General features: G+C 32.0%; 1 protein-coding gene across 1 annotated transcript in view; it reads right to left on the bottom strand.

Moving 5' to 3' along the window:
• Positions 1 to 913: 913 nt before the first annotated feature.
• LOC125066440 overlaps positions 914 to 15525 on the bottom strand; it is a 73245-nt gene continuing 58633 nt past the window's right edge. The window contains exons 3-6 of the mRNA XM_047674510.1: positions 12478 to 12692; positions 2820 to 2955; positions 2396 to 2655; positions 914 to 1623 (exon numbers count right to left, since the gene is read on the bottom strand). Of these exons, the coding sequence (XP_047530466.1) occupies positions 1393 to 1623; positions 2396 to 2655; positions 2820 to 2955; positions 12478 to 12692 (842 nt within the window). The 3' untranslated portion in view covers positions 914 to 1392. The remainder of the gene's footprint in view (positions 1624 to 2395; positions 2656 to 2819; positions 2956 to 12477; positions 12693 to 15525) is intronic.

Genomic DNA, 15525 nt, shown 5'->3' with positions numbered 1-15525 from the left:
ATTTTTACCGCATGTTTAAAAGTTAGTTATTTGTTAAATAAAAAAACTAACTTATTGACTAAACGCATATAAAATTGTAAATATTAATGACTTTATTTTCTTAGAATGCATAGAAAGTACACAAATATACAATTTAAAATAATTTCATAATTATATTAATAAAAATAATATCAATTAATTAAGTGGAAATTACGCGAAATATTCGCGTTGAAGCCAGAACGTACCCATTTTATGTAATATATATTTTTAAAACATTTATAATAGTTATTAAATAAAGTAACTTTTTATATTTCCTAATTTAAAATTTAATTTAATACATAACTGTTTTATCCTAACATTACAACGGTTATACCGCAAATTGACTGCGTGTCTATACACTATACGATAAATAGTTACGATTTAATATTTTAACTATAGAACAAGTTCCATTTTTAAATAAAAATATCTGCTATACAAGTAATTCCTGTACAGTTCTCTGATTGGATTAAATTTACTAAAATTAGCATTGTCTTCTTAATTTAAATTTAATATCGCAACCCGCTAAATAATGGTGGTGGCCTTCATATTTTGTAAATTAGAAACAAAATATTATCTATTTTAATATTATGGTATGATTAAATCCACAGATAATAAAAATAACTTTGTCATGATAATTTATTATATTATTTGGATTGTTCTTTATGATTCGTTTCTTCATCATAAAAAATATTTTGAGTAACTTGACAAAAAATGCTCATAACTTATCTTTGTGATAAATATGCAGTTATTTGCATTTTTAATGTAGAAAACAGACTTATTAGATATATCTTTGTAAGGTTTTTGTGGCTATATATATATAAGACAATTTTTTTTTTTTTACAATAAAGTTGTATTTACTTTGAAGAAAAAAATTCATTAACAGTACGGTTTATGGTTATAGTCGCCTTTACATGTTTAAATATTATATCTTTGATATACATACAATACATTCAGACAGGATTTTATATACTTTGGTAATATTTATCTCTTTGGAGCATTATTGAGTAGAAGATTATGAATAAATTAAGCCGACAATATTAATTTTAATTGGAATACATATATGTTTTAACTTTACTATTATTTTATAATAAATACACGTTTATATAGTTTTTATAATGTTTAGTGTCGTATTTACAATTAAAGCGACATAATATTTCTCAAGTTACTCTTACCAGAAGTTATGTGTACCTATATATGTTTAATACTATTGTTGTAATTTATTTAGTTATCTTCTGTCTAAATTAGTGTCTGTCACAACTTTCAGTCAGTAAAATCTGGAATTTTCTTTTCTTTTATTCTTCTTTTTCCATTACGCTCTTGAGAGTTTAAGTTTCTTGAAACGTGTCGAATATTAATGGAATGCAAAATGTTTCCTTACATTCTGTAAAATCTCGTTGGAAAATGGAGAACGAGAGCTAATAGGAGTATCACCGGTAGGGGGGGCACGTTGCGGTCGCGATAGCCGGACTTGCCCGCGGCTTGCACACGGTCAGCGCGCGAGGCGCCCTCGAGGGACTCCTTGGAGCGGGAATACCCCTTCGACCGCTCGCCTTGCACGCTTTCTTCGTTGCTACGCCAGTACACTGTAGCGATGGTTGCGAGGCACTACAGGATAAAAATAAATATCTAATTATTAGTATTTTATTACAGGGCAAAAACAAGTAAAACAAAATAACTTTTTATTTTTGGTAGATTGTACAATTTCATTGTATTTTTTATTGTTAATGAGCATTTATGGTAACCGTTTATGAAATGGCATCATTTTTTTTTTGAGAAAATATAATGTAACGTTGTTACATATTTCGTTATTTAGATAATAATATTTGCAAATATAAATAATTTATGAGTTTACCATTTAATATGTTTTTACATATTTTATAAAACTATTTTATTTAATGAAAATAGGCGTATATTCACGAATAAATTAAAAAATATATATAATTAGAAGGTGTTAAGCAACTTAAACTATTTAACATACTAATATTTCTGTAACCTTTTTTCTAAAAGCTTTATATACTTTAGTACCTATTAATATTAATACTAAAATCTTGCGGATATTATTTATATATATCATAACACATAACAAACCTTACAGGTAAAATAATTTAATTTGTCTTAGTTCTAATGTAACAATTGCATCCGTCCTTAAAAGTTTTTAAAAGTATTGTTGATAAATCTTTATGAAACATATAACAGAAGATCGGAACTGTTATGAAACGGAGAATTGCTGCTAGCATTCTTGTCCACTTGACAATAGCTATTTTTAATTTCTGATTATAATCTTATTTATTTCCTTAGTGTAAAATATCATAATCGTATAATTACTTCATTGGATTACGTAACAGGGAAAGGCGCGATTTCTCGAAATTTAACCTACCTTCAACTTTAAGTCTCCCTTCCGAAAGTGCTTCGGCTTAGCTTTAAAGTCGAGGACAAGACTCGTAGTTTCTAAGCCATCTTCGTGTTTGTAAAGCTCAGGTTCGAGAACACTGGAAAGAGGAGCTGGTTCACCGTTGATGTACCACGAGAGCCTCGTAGCGGGGCGCGACCGTCCAGACGTACAATTTACTTGAACTCGATCCCCAATCTGATATCGTAATCGAGAACCGGTTATAACTGGTCCTGTAGAGGGCAGAGCTGAAAAATTGAATTAAAATAAGTCGAGAAAAAGGATTCATAGCTCTGTCAAGTTGATTCCGTATATCTTTCGCATGTAAAAATTACTAATACTAATATCATTTGTTTTTATTTTTTTTATTCCATTGGTTTATTATGAAGATGTAAATAATAATTGTTCATACCTACTACGATCATATCAGCATGATCAGAGACGGTCGGGAAGAGTGGTCTTTCGCCAGACACCTCGCAACGGTAGCGTCCCCCTGTCTCGAGCACCGCTGGGTAAAGCGTCACGTTAGATGCGTTGGGAGTTGATTGCTAAAATTAATCATACCATATATGAGCTGTGTGATTTCCAGGAGAATAGAATAGAGACCGCCTATCCCAGAGCGTGGATGTCGTAAGAGCTGATAAAAGGATTTTTTTTGGTAATATAATTTGCGGCGGCACTATTAAAGTCTACTAACTTTTAAAGTCGGTCAAATCCTTTCCAGTGCAAGGCCTGGGCGAAACCTAAATAATTGGATTAAAATTAATGATTATTTTTTCCGGTCGCGTCAGATTTACAGTCCAAACGCAAGATGCGTTTGGACTGTAAATCATGAGATCCCCTCACAGTGAATAGGGAGTGCTTGTGGGCGCACGCACTTGGTCTCTATATGTCTTGCGTTGTTGGTTAGTCTCTTATGACATTGGCCACCGCTGCCTAAACCAGTTAAGACAAAATATACATACAGTATAATATAATTTAGAAAAATAGTAACGATTTTATCACAAATTTTAATACACATACATTAATACTAAGAATAAGCTTATTACGCCTGAAACTCAACTGCGAAGTCAGTAAATCTTTTGTTGGACAATGCATACGGTTACACAAAAGAATCCCAGAAAACGCCCGTACTGCCTCGGTTGCTAAATTTAAAAACATGTGAAGAATTTAAAAGCGTGTTTAGATTTTCCAACTATTTTACTAATAAAAAATTGTATACGATCATAAAACTTTAGTAAGGAATACTTGTTAAGTCTCTTTGCTAGTTCTCAGGTTTTGGTGTTTTCTCTTGCGACCGATGTTAGTGTTTACTTTGACTATCAATGAGTGTAAGGTTTGCCGATGTCGTATCGGATTACCGTCCTATCGGCCTATGAGATTGAGGGAACACTTGTGTATGTACATACTTGTAGCCGACCTTCGGTCAGGAGGTTTCTATTATTGATAGAATCGATGGACTTGGTAAGAAAAATATTACTTAAATACGTATATAGTAACTATGAATGCATTGCATGTATTGTACGGATGTATTTTATTGTGTATATACACATCAACATCGTCTAGGGATATTTTGTATAAAGTTCTTAAACTAAAAAAATCTTGGCCAGTTTTAAAATCTTTTAATGAAAGACTACTTTGTAAACCTTTTTGGACGATTCTAAATTTGAATTTGAAAAAAATAAATAAATACAAAATATTTACGCGGCATAATGGTAGCGAAATCCGAAAGATTCGTTTACCTACAGTAATATTGAGATATTTTTTGTGTAAAATTTAAGTTTTGTAACAAGTTATCGATTAATTTCGAGTTAAACTTATTGTGTGCATCTGGCAGCGACGTTATTTAACGAGAGAAGAAATGTTAAGGGCAGTAGGCATGCTCCAAACTGGGGCTATTCAGCGGAGTATTGCTGAGGAGATTGGAACAAGACAAAACGTTATATCTAGGTTATGGTCACGCTACCGTGCTACTGGTGAAGTGGCTGAAAGACATCCAGGTGGGAAGCGCATAACCACTCAACGTAAAGACCCTTTTTTGCAAGTTGCCGCGAAAAGAGAACCCAATGTTACGGCTTTGCAGTTGGTTCAGAAGCTCCAGTCAGAGGACCAGTTGCTTGTGAGTGACCAAACTGTAAGGAGAAGGCTGCATGAAGCTAACCTTCATGCTCGCAGACCGCTTCGTACTCCAGCACTACGCCGAGGAAATCGTGGGCGACGACTAGAGTGGGCTCGTGTACATTTGCTCTGGGAAGATAACCAGTGGTCTGTAGTGCTGTTTACCGATGAGTTCAGGTTCGGTTTCCATCCCGATACACGTAGAGTATGTGTTTGGCGAGTCCCTGGTCGTGATAGCCGTCTGCAACATCTTCAATAAGTCCATTCATACCACGGCGGGACAATTATGGTTTGGGCGGGTATTCGTCTTGGTGGAAGAACAGACCTCGTTTGGATCAGAAACACCATGACGGCTGAAAAATACCGTAACGAGGTGCTAGTGCCGATAATTTACCCCCATAGACTACAAATGGGCCAAGAATTCCCGCTCATGCACGATAACGCCCGTCCGCACACAGTGAGAGTTGTGACGAGATGGTTGCAGAAACAAGACGTATCGGTCTTAGGCTGGCCCGCTCAATCACCTGACCCAAACCCCATAGAGCACGCGTGGGACATACTCCAAAGAAGGGCTTTGAGGAATTTCACTGCAAATATTGCGACGGAAGAGTAACTTTTTTGCATCTTAGTCGGATCTGGGACAATATACCGCAGCAAGACTTGGATAACTTAATCCAAAGTATGAAAAATCGTTGCAGGACCGTTATAAATGTGATGGTGGTTTTACAGACTACTGATTTTTCATATAACTGTTAAAAACAATAACTTTTCTATATTTTTCACATTTTCTTGAGTCAAACATTAATTGTTAGTTTTACTATTATTTTACGTTTTTTCTATATTGAAGTATAAAATTGTTTACGCAAAATAATAAGGTTTTTTTTTTATTCTGGAGTATAGTCAGATAAATGGGCTTTATAAAAATATAAACATGTTGCATGTTATCTTTAATAAATTTTGAAATAATTGAGTAAATTCAAAATATCCCTAGACAGTGTTGATGTGTGTATTAAGTCGATATAAGCCAAAACGAGGCAAGGCATATAGATTTAAACACCAATATCCATACTGACTGATTTAGTTAGTGTAAATATTGAAGTATATTATTTTTAGTTAAAGTGTATATGACAGGCCGGCACATTACTAATGTCGTTTTTTTTGTAAAAAAAAGAGAATAGAAAGTTAATACACGCACATTCATTTGCTATACATATTTATAATTTTATTATTATTGTAATTTACAAATGTATATGTAACAATAATTTTATTTAAATATAAGTATACTAATGATCACTTTTCAGTTCTTTTTCCTTTTAAATTATTATGGAATGTTTATTTACAACTATGCAGATATTATATATTACATGCAATTTCATTTTAAATACGAAATAAACTTTGATATTCTTTTCGTATTTTACAGGATATTTTATTACAATTCAACTGTCCAAAACTAAGGTTTACATATCCAATACAGGTAGTTTTACTCATAACTTTGAAAGCGCGAGGCACCTTTAACTTTATACGCGAAGCCGTGGACGGTGGACCACATCACCCGCGCCTTACGTCGCTTTTGAATCATATCGTTTAGAGGGAAAATTTGTAGATGTTTAAAAGTTTTGCAGAAAATTCATCATCAATATAAAGAAATTTTTAATCTTTTTGTAATTTAGATTAGCAGTTTCAAGATATTAAAAGGTATTTATTAAATAAGCACGTTTAGGAAAAAATAGTCCGTTTAGTATACACAGATCTTGAGCATTTCACCGTACATTTGAGCATAAGACATGTGCTGTGCAATTTGGTCTATCGGGGTGATTATTGAATTTGAAGTTATAGCACAATTCCATTTTTTTTTTAATCACAATACTATTTTCTCTGGAGATATCACTGTGCACAAGTGCGCAGACACATGTGTATGTGTTTCTGATAAGACTGAAGAGTAACAACGATTTTATGTGCTAACCAAGTTGAGGGAGCGTAACACCTTTTGTTATGTGGTAGGGCTTTGTGCAAGCCCGTTTGAATAGGTATCATCTACTCATCACATACTATATTGCCAAAAATAGAAAATTTGACGAATGAGTAAGCCAGTATAACTACAGGTACAATGGATAAAACATTAGGTAGTAAGTTAGTTCCCAAGGTTAGTATATTGGTGTAATATATCACCAATGCGCATTGGTGATGTGAGGAATGATTTTTATTTCTTAAAGTACCAAGGTCTACCTACCGACATAAAATAAACTTAACTGACTTCGAGCCGCTAGTGAGAATTCCTTAACAGAAACGGTGTAACTTTTTATTGGTTTGACCTGGAATTCGAAACCGAGATCCCGAGATTTGCATCATTACGTGGCCTTACTAGAGCAAGGAGTTTAAAACCTATAATATTTAATAAATTTCATTAAATAGTCCTGCTTTAATTGGATGACATGGAGGATAATTTAAATTGTAAAGTAAATCAGACATATACAAACATAAATTGTTTCGATAAACCCAAAAGCTATTTAAAAATAAATATAAAGTTTGTATATAAGTAATTGATGGTCATAATTGAAAATATTGTTTGTGGAATTGCTTATCTGATAATGCACCTTATGTGAGATCTGCGAAACTATGGGTCTAATTCAATTGAAATGTATTATAGTTAGTTACTAGATACTATCACTAACAAACGGTTTTGGAAATTTCGACTATACGGTTGGAGTGTATGAATTTTGTATATTAGATATAGTCAAATTTCACTAATTTTTCACGAACCTAATTTGTGTTTATAACTAATGTGTTGTTCAGTCGTGATGAAACCTATATTTGTCATTTGTTTTGTTAACTTTAATTAAATTGGCAGAGAACTCTCATAAGTCACTAACTTACAAATATATTTAGTTTCAACATGAACTTTAACAATGTTTTGGTATATATAGTGGTGGTATAACGGGTGGGTTCGCCAGCGAGAATCTTATAAAGTACATATGTCATCTTCTCTTTTATAGAAAGGTAAAGTTTGTAAGTTTGAATGAACGCTTGAATTAAGAGGAACTTTGCAACAATTTTTGGAACACTGGAAAAAAATTTCGTGCGAATTCGTTTTCTATGAAACCTGCAATAACTAGAATTTAACAACATAGAAAAAAGTCCACAACGACGTATCGATGTTACAATTAGTTCTAAAAACTGCTAAAATATGACTAAAAGATATTTATAAAATTAATTTTCATAATTCTATGTACTTATTACTAGTATTCGTATTCAGTTTATAATTGTGGTAATTCGTATATATGCAACAGCTTATTAGAGCTTTATAACTAATTTTAGAATGATTTATTAACATAAACAAAATTATATTTCAACTTCTCACGGTAAATAGCGGAGTCAGATAGACTCGTAGAGTAATGTTTGTGTGTATTTAAGTCGGTAAGGGTTAAACGTTGCAACTAATTGGAGGAAAGTCGGAATAGGTTTTTATACAAGTTTGTTTACGCGTCTGCCTCTTCACTCTGTAATATCCGCTAGTTGTGCGAAAAGTGCTGCCGAGATCTAAGTAAACGGATGAACTCTCAATTGTATTAATTAATAATGTGACCTCCAAAGGCTCTTTATCGTTTATCTATTCGTTCTAGAATGCACCGCCAATTTGTGAAAGGATAACACAATCTTACGACTCTACTGAAGTAGCTACACGTTCGATTTAACTGGGTTTTATAATTGTGTTGTGTAAAATTATTTAATTTATAAATATTCGTGTAATGCAATCAATTGTGTATTTTAAAAGGTACGCGAAGGAAAACATTTCCCTTTTTGTATATAATGTGTGTTACAAATTATACATTACATTCAAACATATTAAATTCTGTGGTCAAACTTGAAAATCCGATAACGCAATGGATCGTTTATATATTAATGATTTAAAAATTAATGCATAAAATAAAAAGTTATATATGCAAATATTTCTATAAATTTTCTTAAGGTTTTATTAAGGTCGAATTTCGATCACTTGGCGATTCGTATTTACTAACACATTAAATTCGTTTCAGTTTAAATGTTTCAAGGATTTTTAGGTTATATGTGTGTTTCTTTCATTTAAATTAGTCTGATCTTTCACCCACTTTCACTTACTTACAATAATCAAGCTGTCTTACTCGGGTATGGGCAATCTTAACGGGTCGGGTTACTCAATAAAGTTCCTGATAACAGCGCGTTCAAACTCTTCAGATTTGTAATAAGATATATCGAACAATAATTATTTAATAAGTCATTAAGTTATGGTTATGTATCATATATGTAACATATTACTTGTTTAGGTACATGGTGGCAGGGCTTTGTACAAGCCCGTCTGGGTCGGTACCACCCGATCATCAGATATTCCACCGTCAAACAGCAGTACTTATTATTATTGTTTTCCGATTTGAAGAGTGGGTGAGCTAGTGTAACTACAGGCACAAGGGACATAACATCTGAGTTCCTGAGGTTGGTGGCGCATTGGTGATGTAAGGAATGGCTAATATTTCTTACAGAGCCATTGTCTATGGGCAGTGGTGACCACTTACCATCAGGTGGTCCATTTGCTCGTCCGCCTACTAACATCATACAAACAAAACGGGTTTGTATCACCATTATTAATGTTGAACATACATTGCTAGTTCTAGATAGGGTATTTTCTGTTTTATTTATATTTGAAAGTATTAAGGGAATGTTACATATTATGAAATTATTTTTTCTGTGACCAAATTAAAAAAAAAATTAAACTACTAAGTGCTTATTATGTAGTTTGGTTATTATTAAATAATCGCAAATTATGGACACTGAATTAATATTTTTGTTTTATGATTTATAATAACAAATGTTAATGAATCGGAAGTGCAGAATAATGACTTTTTCGAATTATTGCGGTTTGCGAGGTAATTTTCGAACGTGTGTTAAATATTAATCATTTAGCCACCGAATACTCGGTTTCGGTCACAGGCCGAACATACTGTTCGTTGCAAATCTAGTTGAAACGGCTTTCTTTCATGAAAAACACTATTTTTGAAAATTCGTTGAAGGCACGAGGCTTCAGGATAATAGAATCTATCGACTTGATAAATAGTTTGTTAGTTGTGGGCTTGACAGTACTGTACCAAAAACTATTAAAACATCAATTATTGGACAAAGTTTTAGATGAATTATTTCAAACCACGTTCAGTATATTATTTTGTATAATTAGCATTAAAAATGAATGTTAATACATTGTTTATTTAGGATAAGTATTTGTGAAATCGTGGTAATACCGACAGTTTAAACTGTTACCGGTATATTGTAATTCATAATCAGTAATTTATATTAGTTAGTTTCAGTTACTTAATCCTACTAATTATTCGTATAAAGCGATAAATATATAATGGTTTTTAGTTAAATAGTTTAGTTTAGAGTTCTCTCTTTCTTTCATTATTAATTTGACATTCGAAAGAAGGAGACGACTTGTATTATAATTGATTTAGATGAAATTTAGTGAGGAGATCTTTGAGTCCCGGGGAATTATATAGGATATTTTTTTTAATTCACAGAATAAAATGGGGATCATCCCCATTTAATTCTATGAATTGGCTTGAGTGCTATAGATAAAGTTTTAAAAATATCGGGAAAATCGACGGGAAACGCCGCTAATTCAGCTAGTTAATATTATCAAAGTAAATACATTATAATAGTGTTCTAGGAATATAGGGGAAAATTTACAATTCAGGGTATATCCATAGTAACAATAATATGTATTTATGTATATATATATATTTTCTAATTTTGTCCGTATTTCAATTACCGGTAATATACTAAATAAATTCATGTTTCATGATATCATCGTTGTCTTTTTAAATAAAACTAATGGCATTTATTATAGCACAATAATGTGTGATGGTATATGTGATGAGTGGGCCGGACGGCTTGCACTAAGGTTTATCAAGAAAAAACATACTTCTTAGTTTTTCTCCTTCTGATGTAGGTAGGCGGATAATAAGTCACTATCGCCTTCAGAGCGGAACACAACAATACTAAGTATTCCTCTTTGGCGATAAAACATTTGATGAGTATCTACCTAACCAGACGGGCCTGCACAAAGCACTGCCACCAAGCAAAATTAATTTAGAAAATTCAACTATATTTATCATTATATTTGCGCTTTGTTTATCGTGTTCCTGATAGTTGAGGTAGAATTTCATCCGATACAGGTTTCCTCATGATGTTTTCCTTTACTGTCGGACATCAGCTGAATTATAAACTCAAATTCACCATATGAAATTTAGTGCGTTTAGATTTAAAACCGCGATCGTCGTTCACAGGATCATCACGGCTCTAATATAAACCTTAGATACTTTAGAATAGAATTCAGCTTGTTTTTATTTGAGCTACACTTAAGTTCTTTTTTTGTTGAGAAGCCTTAATAAGTTGGAATGTTCTTAATGCAACGTACCAAGAACGCACCATGATGCCTAATTACTGGTCTGATCATAATTATGTGACCTAAATAATTGCATATTCAGCTTGTGAATGTGTTTCATTATAGTAAAAAAGGTCGTATATCCAATTGAACACTGCAAAACGTACGTAACTTCAGTTTTATGCTTTCCATGCGTCCGAATGAAAAACGGAAATCTCGCTCGTGTCGTTTTGTTATAATCAATTTGCCTTCATATCTACTGGCCCGATTAAGTTTAAATTTGCTACACATAAGAATTTATGTGACCCAAAATTAGATGTGTGACGTAATTGATTTTTTAATATAGGTCACTCTTGGGTGACAATTAAAAAAAAAAGAAGGTTTGCAAACTGTACTGTCTAAAGTGTGTAAGTGTTTTAATATATTTCTAATAATTTTAAAATAAATAGTTTGGTATGTATGGAACATGTCTACAAAGTTAAGTTTGTTTTAAGTAATTAGTCTAGTAGATAATGTCGTGTTCATCGTACGGAATCCTCTTCAGAGGTTCTCTCGCACTTGACCGATTTTTGTTTTTTGATGAATGTATTCATATATTTCGTTTATTTGAATGTTATGCTATTCGTTGGTTCCCATAAAAATGGTAGAGCCAAAAATGTGAAGACTACAATAATAAAACATAAGGAAATATCCTATCCTCATGGCGTTGTGTTCAATATTTACATATGACCTTTTGCAATTACAGTCACTATGTTTATCCAAAACTGTATTGTCTATTGTGTAAATATTACAAGATGTTTAAGATGTTATTTAAAATACCCGCTGTTTATTTACTATTATTATAAAATAAAAAATATATCTAAGTTTAATATAATGATTATTAATTTTCTAATGAAATTTTAATGATGTTAATTAACGTATATTTTAATGATGTTTTATAATCCTTTAAGCAAAACATTAACATTAAAGTTAATGCTTTTATTGAATAAAAAAAAAAACATTCCGTAATTTAAGAGTGTCATAAACTAAGGCCTTGTTCGCACTGCAATGATAAAATAATAAGACTACAATATGATTATATTTGATATTTGAAGTGTTACTCGACTGTCGTTATAAATTAGTGTGAATTAGCCATAAGTCTTAATTTTTTGACTTACTAGATGGAAACCTGACTTCGTTTGAGTAAAATAAATAAAACTTTACAAATATAAATAATTAATTATACTAACTACCGTACCCCTGCACGAAAATATTATTTAGAACACGCTTTCTGAATGCACCCATAAACGTTAAACATGGCCGCCGTTGAACTGTCATATCATTGAATTGCTTCGATTTAATATTGAAATATCTCGAACATACGAACTTTGCAGATATACATATGTTATCGAAACAAAAATAATTAGTTTTAACGATCTATAATTATGGAAAAGTTTCGATCGGGCCTATCGTAGACCTGCACGAAATTATATAAGAATAGTGATATCAGCACAAAATCGTAACATATATTTCTACTTTTTATAATTTATAAGATCTGAATTACCTCTACATCAACTCCAGGCAACAAAAATTTTCTCCTAGGTTCAACATCGCGCGGAACGTGTCTAAAGAATTCCTTTCCATCTTTGTACCATTTGACGGAGTACAAAATATCGGTGGGACTCAGTCGCCAGCGACATGATAGCGACGGCCTTGTGCCCAGAGGCACGTGTGTCGGCACCCGGAGTTCCAAGAGTTCCAAGCTTGTCACGGTATACTCTGAAACAATACATATTATTTATTTATATTTTATTATTGGTAAGCCTTATGCGAACTCGTCTGGATAGGTGGCATCCACTCCTCACATATTCGACTACCAAACAGCATTGCGTCCTATAATATCTTACTTTGGTAGTTCATTGACGAGGTAAAGGATCATCCTTAATATAAATCAGGCAATGTCTGTACTTAGCATCAAATGGCCCAATTGGCCTACCTAGTTACTTGATATTAAAAAAAATATTAATTTAAAATATCTGTGTCATAATTAAAATTAAAATTCTTATACAAAAATGTTATCTGTATGCAAACACGCTTGCAGCTATTTAAGTATTTTGTATACTCGTGTTTTTATTTGGCGGGAGGTAGCATGTTATGAAGGCAAAAATCCATTAAACGCCACGTCAAATAATTTCCCATGTGACGTTCGCTCGCGGCCCGTAAAAGAGGCACTATTGCCCTCGCCCAGCAGTGGATAATATTACTTTACGACACGCGGGCGGAGCGCAAATGTAAGTAAATTGGCGAATAAAGACACTTGCGGGCGAATTACACAAACAATTTCATATCAGGTATATTAAAGTCATAAATTTGTGATCGGCTAAAAAAATTGTTTAATCTTTCTATTTAAAACATTAATTTTGTTCATTTGATTAATTCTTATATCCAATTAAATATTACTTCTTTCGAGATATTTTTATTTGAATTTAGCTAAAGCTAAAATAACTTGATTGTAGGCAAATCAAGCGTCAAGCGCACAAGCCCGTCTGGGTGGGTACGACCCTCAAATCACATGTTCTACCAAACAAGTAATACTTAGTATTCTAGTGATTCGGGTTGAAGACTTAGGGAACCAGTGTAATTATTATCACACGGGATATTACATCTCAGTTTCCATGGTAACGCATTTTTGATATGAGAAATGATTAATATTTCTCAAGGTGCCAAAGTCTACGTTGTGGTGGCCACTTAACATCAGGTGGCCCATTTGCCTACAAAATAATAAAAATAAATTAAAATCAGGTAATGCTATGCTATAGTAAGACATACTATCAAATTGTCGCGACAAAGGTGAAAACTTAATAGTTTGTATGCATGTATGTGATCAGCAGTCGTCATGTACTTAACTTTTCTTTCGAGCTCTTATTTAACTTCAACTTAAGTCACTACAAGTTAATATGAGTAGGTGTGGGAATTCTTGTAACTAAGTTTTAAGTTTCACCACGCCAAATGAGCTGAGCTATTGTAAGCATTTTTGTGACAATACAATACTATTTTAATTAATTTAATTTTCTTAATATTATTTAATAAAATATTTATTATTAAAAAAATTAGGAGAATGGAACCAAAGAAACGAAACTAAACTTATAACAGACTTTCCAGTATTATTTTCTATAATAATCTTATCTATAAAATTCCGTAGAGATTTAAAATTTTGGCAGTAACTTTAAGTTACTTAAATATGAATAAAAATATAATAAATGTGTTTTCCAAAAAATATATAATGGATATTATTCACAAGTTTTAAACAGATGATAAAAAACCATAGATATGATTTGTAAAATATAATTGTATTTGATTTATAGCTTAATTGGAGGTATGAAGTCGTCGTCTATTGTCTATTCCAATCGAAGGAGTAATGCAGATAAACATTTCTTAGATTTACATATTCCATGCGATTTTCTTAATAGAGAAATATCGTGCACTACTAACAGTTCTTGATTATTATATCTTTATTTATAATACAAGATTTTTCCACTTATATCGAATTTAAATATACTTCCAAAGTTCCGGTAAGAGTTTCGTAGACGTTTTGATTTCGCGTCAAATGTTGTTTATTTTGTATTTTGTCCTCTTGTTGCAATAGATTATACGTTGTCTATGCCGGTTTTTCCCTGTCACCGATTTGTAATGAAGTCTTCAAAGTAATATAATTTCTTAAATGATAATTTAAAAGTTCCTGTACGAGCCAAGCCTGTGCTTCCAATAAATTTAAATTTGAGTATTATATGCTTTCCGGTTGGATTTGAATTATAATAATACAGGGTTAGTATTATTTCTCAGAAAATATTGTCACAACTCTGTATGTTTTATTTATTTCTCGTGACCGTCAGCTCGGGACGCAAATTTGTCACGTTTCGCTCGAAATCTGAGCGCATTGGGCTTACATAGGTTTTATATGACGCAACGCTGTTGCAAAAACGCTAGAATATTTTTTTTTCATCATAATATTTGTGAATTTCTTTGATTTATACATATTAAATATTTTTTATTATGTCTTTCCGATATTTTTTTATCCAAAATTGTATTCTACTCGATGTTAGATATTATTATTTATAGTAATAGACTCTGCAACTAGGAAGGCTTCATTTTATGCCATATTTATTTAGCTATATGGAAACCAGGCGTGAAAATTCTACGGTTTCAATATAACAGCATAATCATGCAGTATTAAACCATATCACAAGCTGAGGGAACCAAGATAGATTTTTAAGCATTTCTTAGAATTGGAGCGTTTAAAGAAGACATAAAAGGTATCTTTTACCATAATCGTTTGTGGTTGAATTTCACCAAACTTAAAGGCAAACAATAAATATAAAGGCATACAAATAAATTGTTGCTAGGCAAAATATGAGATTTGTTTTTCTCTATTTATAACACAAATATCAAAAATCCGATTTTTTAATATATATCCGATATATATCTGATATATATCCAGGCTAAGAAAACGAAGCGAATTTCATTCTGTAAACACTTAAAATTGTGAAAGGAATTTGTAAATTAATACAAGTATAGAAATACTATATTTTTTATTAAAAAAAGTAACAAAGGA

The sequence above is a fragment of the Vanessa atalanta genome, chromosome 9 (genome assembly GCF_905147765.1).
Source record: "Vanessa atalanta chromosome 9, ilVanAtal1.2, whole genome shotgun sequence".
NCBI lineage: Eukaryota > Metazoa > Arthropoda > Insecta > Lepidoptera > Nymphalidae > Vanessa > Vanessa atalanta.
The sequence above is the reverse complement of the archived record's forward strand: the minus strand, read 5'-3'. Positions and strand labels throughout refer to the sequence as shown.